General features: G+C 35.2%; 2 protein-coding genes and 1 pseudogene across 2 annotated transcripts; 1 reads left to right on the forward strand and 2 right to left on the reverse strand.

Moving 5' to 3' along the window:
• The first annotated feature begins 409 nt into the window (after positions 1-409).
• Positions 410-9,577, forward strand: LOC133302185 (ubiquitin C-terminal hydrolase 13-like; annotated as a pseudogene).
• LOC133302186 (probable aldehyde dehydrogenase) lies at positions 3,232-5,078 on the reverse strand. Its single transcript, XM_061501930.1, has one exon. The coding sequence runs from the start codon at positions 5,041-5,043 to the stop codon at positions 3,385-3,387; it is 1,659 nt and encodes a 552-aa protein (XP_061357914.1). The 5' UTR covers positions 5,044-5,078; the 3' UTR covers positions 3,232-3,384.
• A 4,632-nt stretch (positions 9,578-14,209) lies between the features above and the next one.
• LOC133302187 (zinc finger BED domain-containing protein RICESLEEPER 2-like) lies at positions 14,210-16,447 on the reverse strand. The gene is made up of 4 exons (XM_061501932.1): positions 15,583-16,447; positions 14,787-15,493; positions 14,396-14,702; positions 14,210-14,313 (listed from the first exon to the last, which is right to left on the reverse strand). The coding sequence occupies exons 1-4, from the start codon at positions 16,445-16,447 to the stop codon at positions 14,210-14,212; spliced, it is 1,983 nt and encodes a 660-aa protein (XP_061357916.1).
• Between the last annotated feature and the right edge of the window lie 251 nt (positions 16,448-16,698).

The raw sequence follows: 16,698 nt of genomic DNA on the forward strand, positions 1-16,698 counted from the left end.
GAAACGAAGCGAGGAGCCAGCTTATACAGTTGGAGATTTTTGAATTTTTTATATTTCTTTTTTTATGTTTTTATCATTTGCTTTGAGGATGTATGAGATGAAGTTCTATTTATATATAAACTCGAGATTACTTATTATTTTGAGTTAAATAAGTAAATTAGCTTTTCAAATATATATTAACTTTATTATTCTCGAAAAATTAAAATTATAATATAAGTCTCTCAAGGAGATATACATTTATATTCAATACTATTTAATATTCATTGAAAAAATGAGTTATGTCCCGTATTTCACTACAATTAGCAAACAAAAAATGACAGGGGGTAAATTTCAAATACCTTTAGTAATGTGTTGCCTCTAATATATATATATATTGAAAATATCTGTTGGAGTTGAAAATAAGAGAAAAATGGTTTTTGGGTTTCACTTGCCACAAAATGAGAGAGAGAGTGATATCAAATTGTTGGTTCACGCTGGATATCAACAATTCCTCATTTGCTCATCTGGATTGTTCTTTGGATATCTTGTTAATGGAATCTGTGAGGTAGATTAGATGATGTATCAATATATGCTCTGTTCTCGGTTGGTTTTCTTTTCTTGAATTCTTTTTGGTTTGGTTAGTGAAATCTTTGTGGTTTGGAATTTCTGCAACTGGGTTGCTGAGATTTGGGCAGAATATGAGGAGAAAGAAAAAACAAAATTTGGTTAAATTGGGTTTGTTTTGTTTGATTTGTTATGTTTCTTCAGCAGTTCTTTTTTGTTTTTCTTTACTTTCATAATCAGTTGCTAAAGATTAATTTTCCAGGAAAATAGTTTCTGAGAAGCACAAGATTTTTCTGCCTTTTGTTATTCCTTCTGGATATTTCGTTGGGAACTTTGGCTTCAATTTTTTTTGTCTGAGGTTATCCTGCTAATAATTTAGTATTTGGTACTAATTATTTTCTCATTTGTCTGATTTTCAGGAATATGTGTACAACAGGCTCCACTTTAGGTAAATTTCATCACAATGGTACTGTTTCATTTGTCCTTGTGAGTTGCTTAATCAAATTGGATTTATATTTTACTGATAACATATGATACTTCTTAGGTGGCACGAGATGAAGACCTTGCTGTGCAAATTGGAAAGGACATAAATTTTGATCTCGTAGACCATGACAAATATTAGTTTCTTTTCTTATTTGCTCTGATCTCAATCGAAAATATTTCCTTTTAAAATGTTGGCTTTTTATTGAAAAATTGGTAAATATGAGAAATTAATATACTGACATAAAGTGTCTTGAACCATTCATTTATGACATAGTTAAGAGGGAGATAATGTAAAATTGTCCGTATCAACAGAACTATATTATTCGATGTTGCTGTGTGGGATTTATTTCAAAATAGGATTCACTCAGGCAGTTTCATGCCATCAATACTTTTTCAGTTTAATTTTTTCAAAGCAAGTGAGCATACTCTAATATTTTGTATTTTCTCTTGATTCAGTGGCCCATAACATATCACCTTTGCAAGGGATGATAAAGGATGGAATGTCATCCAATATGGATTTGGAAAGAGGGAATATTTGATAACCATCATTACAACTTCAAATTTTGGATGACTGACTGTTGTGGCCAGTGCTTTTGTTGCTAGTCTTCTTACTTTTTGGAGAAATGCATTAATTTTTCTTACTATCTTCTCAAATTTTATTGGCAGATATGATAAGAGTCATTGAACTAGAGAAAGTTCTCTAGTTTAGTTTGTGAACTCCTAAAGTTCAAACCATTATTTTAGTTGCATCCTTTGATAAAACAATTACTTTTTAGAACAGTACCAAAATATAAAACTTCTGATGCTTTAGTTGGAAGGAAACAAAATATATAATATGAATCTTTGTGGTCTTATGTTTTTGATTTATGAAGCTGGTGATGATTGCTCAACAGATGCTCTATTTTTACATTGCAGGTTGGACAATTGAGAGAGTTATCAAACAAGGTTCAAAATGCAGAATTAAAATTGTTTTTGGAAGTGGAGCTTGGGCTGGTAACATTTGTATTGTGGAAGTTGTATACTACTTTGATAGCATGATAATTGATACCTAAACACAGTAATGTTAACAAACTACTTTATTATTTAGGATTTACGACCAATTGCACCACCTGACAAGAAAAAGGTTGATATATTATTATTCTCTAAGTTATAGGATCCTGAAAAAGAGGAGCTACGGTATTGAGTAATTTCTGTATTTTAACATATGTTGGTGTAAAAGGTGGACCTAGTTTGACATTTATGTATTTCCCTATGATTGCAGTTATGTTGGAAGGCTTTTTGTGAAGAGTACTGGTAAGCCATCAGAAATTGTGACGAGGTTAAATGTAATGGATGGTTATTATCCGGATGAAGTGATTGAACTTTATGAGGTTGGTTTGTGTTTTATCCTTTAATATTAATCAGTTGAAAATTTCATGATAATTTTGATACTGTAGTTCATCTACTTATGATCTAAAGCTGTATGCTTTTTGTCAGGAATTATCCCTCTCCAAAGCTTAAGTTGTTTGGATAGGTGAGGACAAAAAAATGGTTTTGTGTTATATTTCTATAGGTACCCTCACACAAGAGACTTTTGTGCTATAGTAGGGACAATGGACATGTCCCCCTACCTTATGCTTAAATTTAACTTTTTATTGTAGGGCTATGATGCCATGTAATGAATGAAATATCTCAAAAGCTTAAGCTGTTGTGTGAAGATACATGAACAATTTTGTATTAAATCTCCAACGTCTCTTTACCTGCTTTCTGCTGCGCTTGGGTCAAACAGTTGTGCTTTCAATTGTTTAGTAAATATGTTGAGATTTATAGTCCCACAATGGTTGTATGTGCAACTAATGTGGAGTTTATAAGGTCTTGGGCACTCCCACCCTTTGAGCTAGCTTTTGGGGTGGTGTATCCCAAGGTTCTTTACATGGTATCAGAGCCTCGCCGCCCCCCACTTTCTCTTGTGGCGTTTCTTAGCACAGGTAGACTGGGCCTGTTGCATTGTCCACTCTTCAAGCCCAATGGGCTCTCGTGTGAGGGGCGTGTTGAGATTTATAGTCTCACATTGGTTGTATGTGCAACTAATGTGGAGTTTATAAGGTCTTGGACACTCCCACCCTTTGAGCTAGCTTTTGGGGTGGTGTATCCCAAGGTTCTTTACATTTTTTATTTTATTTTTTTATTTTTTAAATTGACTGCACCATATATTTTAGTAAAAAAAAAGCTAATCAATATTCATAATTTCCCTGAATTTATTCTAAAATCTAAAAACATGTCTTGGGAGGTGTTGTGACATGACCTCTTTTACTGCCTCAGTAATACATACTGTCTCACCATCTACATCTCTAAACTCATTGTCGTTGACTAGACTTTTTAAGTTGATGGAGGAATTTCCCAATGCTTTGGCACAGGCCCAACATCATAGATAATTTCTCTGTGGCAAGACCATACAAGTTTTATTGCCTCTGGTGTTCCAATTCCTGCACCCCTAGGGTCCCCAGCAGGTCCAAACCAATGATTCTGTGGAGCTCCAGTTGTCCTTGCTCTTAGACCAGCATAAGTAGTACCATTAACTGTGTTGCCAATGACTTCCTGTAAAAAGAGAGGATCATTTGAAACTACAGCAGCAGTTAAATGCGCATGCAATCTTTCCAAAGCATCCAACACAATTGATAGTTGACTGCTTTTGTAGTCAGTAATAACCTGAAAAGGTCCGAAAATTTCTTTAGTCACAAGTTCAAAATTCTTATCCTTCATAATTTCCTCAAGAGGAACATAAATGGCAGTGGGTTTAATAGCACCATAAATCGATGGAATTGAATGGTCCTCCAGAGGCTGACCGCCAAAGAGCAGCTTTGATCCAGGTATCTCAAGTAATTTATTCATGTGTTCTAGCATTGAATCGGTGGTAAAAGTGAGTACTGGGCCAATTGTCAAGTCCTCTAGCTTTCTTCTGTCAGCAAGATCTTTCAACTTAGATATCAAGGAAGTATTAGACCAGTTCTCGTGCATAAATAACAATGACTGTGCTGAGCACTTCTGACCACTGCATGCGTATGCATCCTGGTCACATACCCATGCAACGTAATCTTCCTGATGGACATCAGGACCCAGTATTTTCCAGTCAAATCCAGCATCTTCCAATTTAACACGGCCACTCAAATCAACTGCCAACTTCTCTGCCACTCTTGAACTACCAGTAAAAAGTGTCATTCGTGGATTTGCCTCTTGCAACAGCTTGTTCATTGTCATTCCATCAGAATTTATGCAGTCTACATCTTCTACAGGTAGACCACATGTATGAAGCAGGCGCAACATTTGCTCCATAACAATGCTCACCTTGCTATCGACTTTAAGGGTTGGTTTGTTGCCCATATAAAGTGCACCCATCAATTGAAGTACTGGAATCTCTAACGGAAAATTAAAGGGAGTAATAATTGCCACCGGGCCATATGGCCAACGAAAACCATGACTTTGCTGTCCAAGATGATTACCGGGCACTGCAAAAGACCTTGCCAGGAATCGAACCTGGTCTCCGCAGAAATTCTCTAGAAACTTCTGTGTCACATAAACTTCCCCAAAAGCCTGCTGGTAACTCTTTGGAGAAACTCTTTGAATTAGCCTTGTAAAGAAATCTGAAACCTTAGGAAGCGATAACATGTGAGCTGCCTTAGTAGATACATCTCCAAGCATAAGATATCTCTCTGGTGCCTTAAAAGGATTGTGCACACCATGTTTTGGACAGCCGTACAAGCTTTTCACGAAGGGCTGAATGCCTGATCCATCAACTTCCGCAACTTTGATAAATGAGTCTCCATTTAAGGGATCCACAACTGTACTCCAGTTTGAAGATCCGACCCATTTACCCTGCACCAAGTTCAGAACTTCAGCAGGCCTAGAACCTGATATCTCTTCTGCTTCTACTGTGGCAAAGGGTAATGAATGAACACACCGAGAGAAATTGAAAGAAGCAAAAGCATTGTGGTTGCGCTGAGATGCCGCTACTCCTCTGGTGATAACAAACTTGAACATGATATCTAAGTTGTATGAGGATGTTGAACACTCACTCTGTTGAATTGGGTTTCAAAGATGTAAAGAACCTTGGGATACACCACTCCAAAAGCTAGCTCAAAGGGTGGGAGTGCCCAAAGTCTTATAAACTCCACATTAGTTGCACATACAACCAATGTGGGACTATATATCTCAACACGCCCCCTCACACAAGAGCCCATTGGGCTTGAAGAGTGGACAATGCAACAGGCCCAGCCTACCTGTGCTAAGAAACGCCACAAGAGAAAGTGGGGGGCGGCGAGGCTCTGATACCATGTAAAGAACCTTGGGATACACCACCCCCAAGATTCTTTACAAAATAAGCTTGTTAGTGATTGATGCCCAATAAAGCGCATCATGTTCGATTAAAATTTTTCTTTCCTGCATAAGCAGTACCAGATGGGAGAGGGTCTTTATTTTTTATGGCATCTTCAGGTTCTGATCTCCACAAGGGACATGAATCATGTGGCATTAGTGAATTAACTGTGCCTATTCTTGTGCAGGAAATTAAGTTCGAACCAAATATCATGTGTGAACCTATTGATAAGAAATTAACATTTCGTGATAGAAAATGGAGAAAAGTGTATGCTTCCATAAACTAGATAGTGAGAAAAGTGTTCGCTATCCAGATGTGCCTTCATACTTAGAATACGTGCACAATTTCCGGGTATTTTCTTTTTGGGATTCAATTAAATGCAATTTGTTTGGTTTGATGATATGCAAAAATGTAAGCTACCCTTATATTTGCTCTTGCTATCATGTCTGAATTATATTACTTTCCTCATTTTAGCTGTGTGCATGGAGGCACGTATCTGTATGTGTATCCGATAGGACTTGCAAGTTTCATTATGTTTATATCGTAAGCTATCAGTTGACTGTTTTTAATCTCTAATGGATGTATGTATTGTAGGTTGTTCATTGCCGATCTCTAGCTAAACCTAAAGAAGATAGTTTCTGCCTGAAGATGTAAGCATTTTGGAATTCATTGGAGTGATTCATTATATCTATACTATTGCAGTATTTTTCTTGCGAGAAGATTTAAGTATTTTTATATTATTATGCTTAGAATCCCATCCTTATCATATATTCTATGTTATAATTTCTAGGCCAAGGCTCTATACATATGATGATGTGGTGGAGCGAGTTGCTCAACAACTTGGTTTGGACGATCCATCCAAAATTAGGCTTACCCTTCATGACTGCTCCTCTCAACAACCAAAACCCCAGCCTATTGAGTACCGAGTACCGAGGGGTGAAGCATTTATCTGATATGCTGGTTCACGACAATCAAGTAGTTATAGTTCAATTCTTCATTATATCTCATTTAAAAATAAAAATAAAAATCTTATTCCTTTCTTGTATGTCAGACTTCGGATATATCATACTATGAAGTACTTGACATCCCTCTGCTAGATTTACATGGTTGGAAAACTCTGAAAATTGCATTTCACCATGCTACCAAAGACGAAGTGAGTACAGGAATCTGATTGTCTTCAGGTTTTCATCTACACTTTTTTCATATTGTTTTAATTTTTATTTTTTTTAATTTGTTTATTCAGGTGGTTATTCATATTGTTAGACTCCCAAAGCAGATTACTGTGGCGGATGTCCTTGATGATCTTAAAACAAAGGTGGCTTTGTGTGATTTTTGCTGTAGTTTATGGATTTTATGTTTGTTATCTTACATAACATAACTTTATTTTCTTACACACACAACAAAAGGGAGAGAGAAAGTGAAATAATAAAAGAGAAAAAAAATATGTGAACCTCACTTCTTTGTTGTGTGTGTAGGAAAGTAGAGTTATGTTATATAAAGTAACAAACATAAAATCCTTAGTTTATTAACTTGCTTACATTGTACAATGCTACTAACAGAACACTGCTTTCACAACTGTTCCCAACTTTAGCTTATGGCTTCATCTGAGGGGTTTTTTTTTTTTTTTTTTTTTAAACAACGAAGCTCGGTGTTTTTTCTGTTATATTATTATATGTCTAATGCTCAACTTTTACTGCGAGTACAGGTGGTATTGTCTAATCGTAATGTTGACCTTAGGTTGCTTTAAGTCTTCAATCACAAGATATACAAGGTTTGGCATAAGATCTATGTTAACTGTTTCTGTGTTTATTATTATTCTTGATTATTTTTTGATTAAATTATTGGTGAATCAGGATTAAATATTCTAAATTTAGTGTTGAGTTTTGATCCTCCACTTGCTTATGTTTCTGAAAATATAATTAACTAGTGAAGAGCAGCCTATTTTTAATTATTGAACTATGTTCATTCCATCCTTCCTCTGCCTGTGCAGATCTTCTCTCCCAATGAAAAGATTATAAACCTCAATGATCAATACTGGACATTTCGTGCAGAGGAGGCAGTGGATTTGGATCCTCTCATGAAAAAAAATGATCATGTTATTTCATCACAACGATCAGAGAGAGAAAAAAATGTATAATTTTTAACTGAGTAGTTATAATCAAATAACATGATCATATGACCAATTTTTCACATTCCAAATCCCGCTTTTATTTATTCAAATAATAGCACCAGTGGATTTTTTTATACGAATATTTTTTTTTTTACAGTTTGTGTAACAAAATAAACTAGTCTTTTTTCTGGTTGTATATAAATTTACAGATTCTGGAAGATGAGAAAAATGTGGGTCCACATGGTCATCTAATTCATGTCTATCATTTCACTAAAGGCGCAGATCAGAAACAAATGGTAAATAGTCTTAAAATTGTTCAATTCGCTCTGTGCAATTTGTAATATTTTAATTTTTTCAATACTTCGTGCTGCTTCAATGGTTTGCCAAACGTTGTGTAACTTTGTTTTCCATTTGATTTGCACAGAAAATTCAAAACTTTGGGGAACCCTTTGTCTTGGTTATACATAAAGATGAGACTTTGGGTGAAATTAAAGTGCGAATACAGAAGAGATGCCTTTGCCAAGGTATTTCCTGTTTCTCCTGTGTATATCAGGCTGCTTCCTTCTTCTTCTTCTTTTTTTTGAGAGAGATGGATGTTTCATTGAGTAAATAATGGTTATTATATTTCTTCAGTTAGTTCACCTAATTTTTTATTATTTTTCTTGTTTGGGCAGTGGGAGTTTGCTTTTGTTTCAACAGGGCATCCTGAGTACCTTCGGGACGATGACATTGTATTCAATCGCTTTCAGGTGCATTAATTTATAAATTAATTTTTTTTTTCTCTTAAAGTTGTAATGTAAAGAACCAATTCAACCTAAAAGTTTAAGCTATTAAGTGAAGGTCTGTCAATGGTTTATACTTTATATACTTCTCTAAGACTCCCCCCTCACACGAGTTCACTGGGCATGAAAGGTGGATAATGCACAGGCTCACCTACCTGTGCTAAGAAATTCCACAAGAGAAAATGAGGAGGCGGTGAGGATCGAATCCATGACACTAAGGCTCTAATACTATGTAAAGAATTACTTTAACCCAAAACCTTAAGAAGTTGGGTGAAAAAATTTTTAATGATTTATATTATTCTCTAACAAAAATCAAATGATTGGAACTACCATTTTCATATGTTTTACATTGTCCTTTTATTGAATGTTGGGATAGAGAAGAAACATTTATGGTGCATGGGACCAGTATCTTGGGTTGGGGCATAATGACAATGGTTGCGTCCCTAGAATGAAGGAGTTGGAGTTGCTAGTTTCTAGCAACCACCCAGCTAAAGAGGATCTGCCTTTGTTAACTGAATTTCAATTAAAGTATCCTTGTGTTCGTATTTGTGATGAAACTTCTACAAACAAGTATCGGGGTTTTGCCTATGGTTGCTTGGCCGAGTTGTTAGATATAATAGGGAAAAGTTCACTAATGCCCACGTGGTTTGCTTCAGAATCACCTATGCCCTGTGATTTTTTTTATCACATATGTCTCTGTGCTTTGTAAAAAATAAAAAACCACAGGGGCATATGTGATAAAAAAACATACCCTTTTGCAAATCACAGGAACATATGTGATAGAAAAAAAATCACAGGGGCATAAGTGATTTTGAAGCAAACTACCGGGGCATTGGTGAACTTTTCCCTAGATAATAATATAAATCCTTAAAAAAGTCATCATCCAATGCTTTAATGTTTTGGATTGAATTGATTCTTAATATGGTATCAGAGCTTCAATGACCACAAGGTCACGAGTTTGATCCTCACCACCCCTTGCTTGTGAAATTAAATAAGCATAAGGTAAAAAAAAACAAAAAAAATTGGACCTATGCAATATTCACGTTTCAAATTCAAATGGCTCTTACTTGAGGGGGTGTGTTAGAGAATAATTTAAATCATAGGTGTGTTAGAGAATAAACCATTGAAAAGGCCTTCATCCAACACCTTAAAGTTTTGAGTTGAATTTTTATGTGGTCTTGTAGTGTTATTGATGCGGCTAGTGATTGCAAGCAAGAGCTTGATGACTTGGTTGCTAATGTTCGCTGCTGTACTTTTTCAGACCATACCTGGCTTGCCCGCGTTATTCCATCCTTTGGGGAGTGTTAAGGTGCTTTTCATAAGTTGCTTAGATGATGAGCTCCGTATTCCTTCCATTGGGGAGTATTAAAGTGTTTTTGAAATATTGCTAAGATGATAAGCTCCTTATTGCTTTCTACAAATGCAATATTTACAATCGTTACAGTCGTAGTACTATTAAGTTTCTTAGAACTTGAACTTGACACTGGTTTACTTGCATTGCTAGGTCGTGGGTGTGGTGCTCTCCTTTTTTTTTCTCTGTTTTGTCTTTTGCAAGTAGTCATGGATTTTTATTTTTATTTCGACTCATGTTATGGTGAGGGTTCCATGTTATTTTATTTTATTTTCCCTAATAATGTCATGCGTAGCTACACTTTGGTTTCAAAGGAATTTTTAGCCATTGTGATGAATTTTATATATTGAACGATGATATTTCTTCAGGACTTTGAAATTAATTCGGGCAGACTTCTATGGACATCATTTTTCATATTGATGAGATTGGTTTGAAACTTGGGTTGTTTTATTGATATAATAAAGATGTCTTTTATAGACGTTTTACATACAGAAACCGTTGCATTTGGAATTGGGATTTACATGAAGATGTTTTATCCATTATTGCGAGGGTTTATATGAAGGTGACAGACTTTAAATAGAATTCAAACTCTCAATTGAATAAGGTCTATTATTTCTAATTTATATTTTGAATTACGATGGATTTGGACTCTCATCTGTTACATCTTGTGAGACTCATTATGTGAGTCCATGACACTTACGAGGTTGATCCACTTGGTTTAACTTTGATTTTATTTATTTTATTTTATTTTATTTTATTTTTTGGTACAATAGATGGGTGTAGCCCCAAAGAAAAAAGAAACTAGAATGGGAAATGAAAACATAATAAGGTAGTGAACTGAATTTTTTTAAAAGCACAATATGGGAACTGAATTGAAAACCCAGCAAAAGGAACCAAAGCATCACAAGTTTATAAGCTCCTCACAAGTAGGGGTGTGCATGATCGAATTGAACTGGATTTTTTTAAAAATCGAATTGAATTGATTTAAACTGTTTAGTTTGGATCGAAAATTGTTCGGTTCAGTTCCTTAGGACATTTTTTACAATGTATGTTCTGATGATAACAAAGTGACAATAACAAAAAGAGAATAACCTTGATCAAGAACAAAAAGTATAATGCCTATGTGAAGATTAAAGATATATGATAAAGTCATACAAGAAGAATGATGAGTCATCAAAGTGGCAAGAACAAGGATAAACATTGAAGATCAAAGAAAATTAACCATGGACAATATCTAAGAGAAGCTCAATATCACAACTATGGTGAAAAATGATCAAAACCAACAAAGTGTCATGCATTGTCTTATAAGTCCAAACATCAAGTTCAAGTAAAGATTCAAGACACAAGACATGAAGTTAAGTCCAAAATCTTATTTAGAATTATATCTCTAGAACTTAGACTCGTGTGTAAGGGTACATGGTAGATTGTATTGCATAAGCTCAAAGTTTTTCTCAAAATAAACGTGTTTTTCAAATTGCATAATCCATAACCTTTAAATACTTGAAAAAAATTTGAAAACCCTATGGAAAAGCTCATTGACATGTTTTATTATTTCAAAACATATTTACAAAGTTAATATCTATCATAAAAAGTGGTTGGTTATTTTTCTGCTCCAAGCACTGCTTCTTGCTTTTATGTCTCTTTTGTCTTTTTCTGCTTCCTTTCCTTGCAAATTTCCTCCATTGCTGACTTGGATCTTCTTTTGGTTGGGCCTTAGATTTCTTGCAAAAAGCAAATTAACCCATTAAGCTCATGAAAAATTGATCAAGTCAAATTGCTCTCAGTACTACTCTAATCCTACACTTAACGATTGCTCCAGCACAATTTATCGAGAAATTGCTATTGGGAATAAAGCAATAACTTTACAACAAACAATTGAAATTAAGGAGCATTCAAACAATCAATAGGTCTTAATTTTTTAGGACCACCAACCACACCGCCATGACCACAACCGTCACAAACCATTATTACCATCATTGCAGCCATTGTCGTTACCACCACCACCACCACCACCATGCCATTACCACCACCACCAACTCTACTATCACTATGCCACCGCCACTACACCACCACCAACTCTACTATCACCATGCCACCGCCACTACACCACCACCACCACCACCATCGTCACCATTACCACCACCACTACTGTTATTGCCGTCACCACCACCAAGCCACGGCCAGCACTATTGTAAGAACCCGCACCGTTAATTAAGGAATTTAATTAATAAATTATGCAAAATTAGGAAATGATTCCATAATTGACCCTAATAATTATTATGAGGTTTTAATAATTATAGTAAGTGAGTAATAATGCTGAAAGTCGCTTTTCGGAAGAAAAGTGCAGATATCAGTTCTGCTAGTCGGTATAAATGAGTACCGAAAAAGTGTCCCGGAAAATTAAAGTAAGTGCATGATAATTACTAGAATTATGTGTAGGACTTGTAAAACGAGTTTCAAGTCCAAATAATGAGAACTGGTGCTAGAAACCGGTACTGGCTTGGAAAAGCGCGTACTGGAAAGGTGCTCAGAAAATTATAAGAAAAATATGTTAATTCTTGGAAAAATGTGTAGTTTCAGATTTCAAAGTTTGGGATTAAAATGCTAAGCGTAGCAATTGAAGTTAATATTGTATGTTTAATTGTTAAACCACTATATAAGCCTTAGTGGGCACTAAACCCTAGGCCATATTACTTTCTCTACGTGAGTGTGTGAGGGTGGCTGATCAGCTTGGCTGCTCCTTGGGATTTCTTCTCCATTTTGAGTCCAAGACACTTCCTTTCTTGATTTTCTTCACACTTTCACTTGGGAGACACTTGGTGAGGGTGAGAGCTAGCTTTGGGACTCCATTGCTGGTCTTTTCTGAGTTGAGAGAGCTGCTGTGTGTGAGGTTTTGAGGCTGACTTGGGTTGGTTGTTTGTGGGAGCCTTTGTTTTGGAATTGTGAGGTCCAAGAAGTTTCCTTTGTGTTGAAAGGTCCAAGCTTGTTGATCCATTTTCGTGCACCTTGTTGTGTCAGTCTTGAGGGGCTGATTGTGAGCTCCAAAGAGCAACCTCTTCTTCTGTTTTGAGCTGGGGTATGTGTACCAACCTTTGATCATGAGTTTAATGCTTAAAAAGGAAAGCTTGATGCATGTTAAGGCTTAAAGAGCAATATTTACAATCGTCACAGTCGTAGTGTACTATTAAGTTTCTTAGAACTTGAACTTGACACTGGTTTACTTGCATTGCTAGGTCGTGGGTGTGGTGCTCTCCTTTTTTTTGCTCTGTTTTGTCTTTTGCAAGTAGTCATGGATTTTTATTTTTATTTCGACTCATGTTTGGTGAGGGTTCCATGTTATTTTATTTTATCTTCCCTAAAAATGTCATGCGTAGCTACACTTTGGTTTCAAAGGAATTTTTAAACCCAAGATTGTGATGGATTTTATATATTGAACGATGATATTTCTTCAGGACTTCGAAATTAATTCGGGCAGACTTCTATGGACATCATTTTTCATATTGATGAGATTGGTTTGAAACTTGGGTTGTTTAATTGATATAAGAGTAAACACCCTTTTCAGTCCCTGTCAATATCTACGAAGTCCTTTTTAGTCCCTGGCAATAAAAAAGGACCAAATTGGTCCCTGAAATTACAAAAAAATGGGTCATGCTAGTCCTTATGTCAACTCCCAAATATGTAGACTGGCCCTTTTCTTGTACTTTCGGGGACCAATTTGGTCTTTTTTTATTGCCAGGGACTGAAAAGGACTTCGTAGATATTGCCAGGGACTAAAAAGGGTGTTTACTCTTGATATAATAAAGATGTCTTTTATAGACGTTTTACATACAGAAATCGTTGCATTTGGAATTGGGATTTACATGAAGATGTTTTATCCATTATTGCGAGGGGAGGGTTTATATGAAGGTGACAGACTTTAAATAGAATTCAAACTCTCAATTGAATAAGGTCTATTATTTCTAATTTATATCTTGAATTACGATGGATTTGGACTCTCATCTGTGACATCTTGTGAGACTCATTATGTGAGTCCATAACACTTACGAGGTTGATCCACTTGGTTTAACTTTGATTTTTTATTTTATTTTTTTTTGGTACAATAGATGGGTGTAGCCCCAAAGAAAAAAGAAACTAGAATGGGAAATGAAAACTAGGGGTGGCAATTCGTGTTCATGGGTCGGGTTCGGGTCGACCTGTGTCTGACACGAACACGAATAGACTCAACCTGAATACGACACGATTAACAAATCGTGTTATAAAACTCAACCCGTACACGATCCATTTATAAACGGGTTGACACGATACAACCCAAATTTGAGGGCAACCTTTATTTACACGGCACGACACGACCCGACCCGACACGAGTAAACAGAAAGTGATATTAATTCAAATCATATTAAAAGTGTTTAATCTAATTCAAATCAAAATAACTTACTACATTGAACTCCATCAATCCAACATCAAAACATAATTAAATGCAACCTACAACAAATGTCTGATTCTTACAGCAACTTCTTCCACCAAAATACAAATTAAGATCACAAATTCATGATCGTTTAACTGATTAAAAATTTGAAATATAAAAGTCATCAAGCAACTGAGTAACTATTTTGAGCGCCATGATCAACTATTGAATGTAGATTCATGTCCATGATATCTTTTGTCAATTCTTCCAAAGCTATTGCTAATTGCTCTATAAAAATAAAAATCAAATGAGTTAACTAAAATCCTTAAAATAAACAGTTAATGAATAAGTGATTGATAATGTATATTACCTTGCTCTCCATATAACCAATTTCTAGTGCAAATCAATGCTTCAACTATGTCAGGTTTGAGTGAACTTTGGTATTGATCAAGTACTCTTCCTCCAACACTAAAAGCACTTTCCGAAGCAACACTAGAAATAGGTATCCCAAAAATATCTCTTGCCATTGCAGCAACTTCTGGATACCTAAATTGATTAGCCTTCCAATATGATAACACATCCAAGCTAATATTTCTTCTGTCAATCCTTGGATCCTCTAAATATAATTCAAGTTGAGTCTTTCGTGGCACAATCACTTCATGAAAAGTATCAAATTCCTAACAATATTATAAAATAAATAAAATCAATAAATATACAAAAGAATATAAACAATTACAAGACAAATAATTATGTTAACTAACACTCAAAACATCTCTAGATGTAGCAGAAATTGAGGTTTCATCAATTGTCTCACTCCCACCATCTCCAGCCCTCCTTGTTGAAGAAATAGATGAATAGTTTCTGATTCCATCATTTGCATACTCATTAAACAAGGAAACCAATTTGTCTTTCACCTTTGTTGATTCGTTCACCCCATCATCACCATACAACTTATTGTAGCACCATTCAACAAAACTCATCTTATATCTAGGATCCAAAATGACAGCTATGGCTAAAATCATACTAAATTCAGACCAATATTTGTCAAATTTAGTGAACATCTTTTCAGCCATATTCACAATATAAGCATCATCACTTTTCAATCCTTTTTGTAATGTCAGATGTGCAGTAAAAACATAAGGAAAGTAAAGATTTGCAGTTGGATGCTTTGTTTTAGAGAAGACGCGAGTAATATCATAAAATGCATGCAAGAACTTATTGATCTTTTCTATCCTGTCCCATTCATCTCTAGATGGACAATATTTGTAGTTAGAATCACTTAACTCAAGGTGCATGAAGGCACGTTTATAGAAGAGTGCACTATCAAGCATGAGAAAAGTAGAATTCCATCTTGATGGAACATCTTGCCTGAAACCTCTTCTAGATGCAAGAGAACTTTGAGCACCACACTGCAAAAACTTTTGTTTCCTTGCTTGTGACCCCTTCAGATACTTAACACTTTCCCTAACTTTCACAATAGATAATCAACCTCTTTCAATCCTTCTTGAACTATCAAATTTAATATGTGAGCACAACATCTCACATGAAAAAACTCACCATTGCATAAAAGTCCACCTCCTATCGACAGTTGATCTCTCAAAAATTGAACACAAACATCATTTGCAGAAGCATTATCCAATGTAATTGAAAAAAAATTCCCATCTAACCCCCAATCCTTCAAAAAGGTGTGAATTTTTTCAACCAATGAGATTCCAGTATGTGGAGGTGGGATAAACCCAAAATTTAGAACTCTTTTATGCAGATGCCAACTCTTGTCAACAAAATGTGCAGTCAAACATATAAATCCATCAGTGTTTAAAGAAGTCCATAAATCAGATGTTAAACTAGCTCTACTGGTATTCTCCTTTAACATATTCAAGCATCTATCTTTCTCCCTTTTATGCAACTTAACACAATCAGCCTTCACTGTGTTTCTAGTTATAATATTCAAATCCGCACGCAAATATAGAAGAAGAGCTCTAATGCCTTGCCATTCAGTAAATTGAAATGGCAAATCATGCATAATAATGGCAGCTATCAATAACTCCCTAAATTTCTCATGGTCAAATTTAGGCTCTAAACTTAAGGAGCTATTTTGATTTGAAAGCATCATCTGCCCAGCATCCCTTGTATCTCTTCTCACACATCCATCCAAATGTCGCTTTAAATTACCAGTGCCATATTTACTATCAGCCATGTATAATTGATCACAATACTTATATTTGGCTTGAATTTTACATCCATCCTTATTTACTGGAATGCGCTCGAAGTGTTGCCAAACCTTGGATACTAACTTTCTCGGTTTCTTTGTTGGCACCTTTGCAGACGCTGACCCAGCTGTATTATCACCCTCAACATTTGCATCTTGAACATCAACCTCGTGATCCATCATTTCAATGCTGTTTTGTGATTCAAAGTCCATCTACATGTAAAAAGGAGAAGTTAGAATATCTATTCTATAAATGAGAAAGCAAAATTCAGAATTTACATATATTACATATAGTACATATATTACATTTATATAAGAATAAAAAAATTTAAATTCAATCTCCACTTATATCTAACTGCTCATATGAATAATAAATTAAAGTTATTATATATGAGTATAATTGATCATGTCCCATTAAAATCTCACATGTAAATTTAGATTAAATAAATGGGGCTTATGCAGAT

Source organism: Gastrolobium bilobum, unplaced genomic scaffold (assembly GCF_033153095.1).
Source record: "Gastrolobium bilobum isolate Gb01-03AN ecotype WA unplaced genomic scaffold, APGP_CSIRO_Gbil_v1 utg20270, whole genome shotgun sequence".
Taxonomy (NCBI): Eukaryota; Viridiplantae; Streptophyta; class Magnoliopsida; order Fabales; family Fabaceae; genus Gastrolobium; species Gastrolobium bilobum.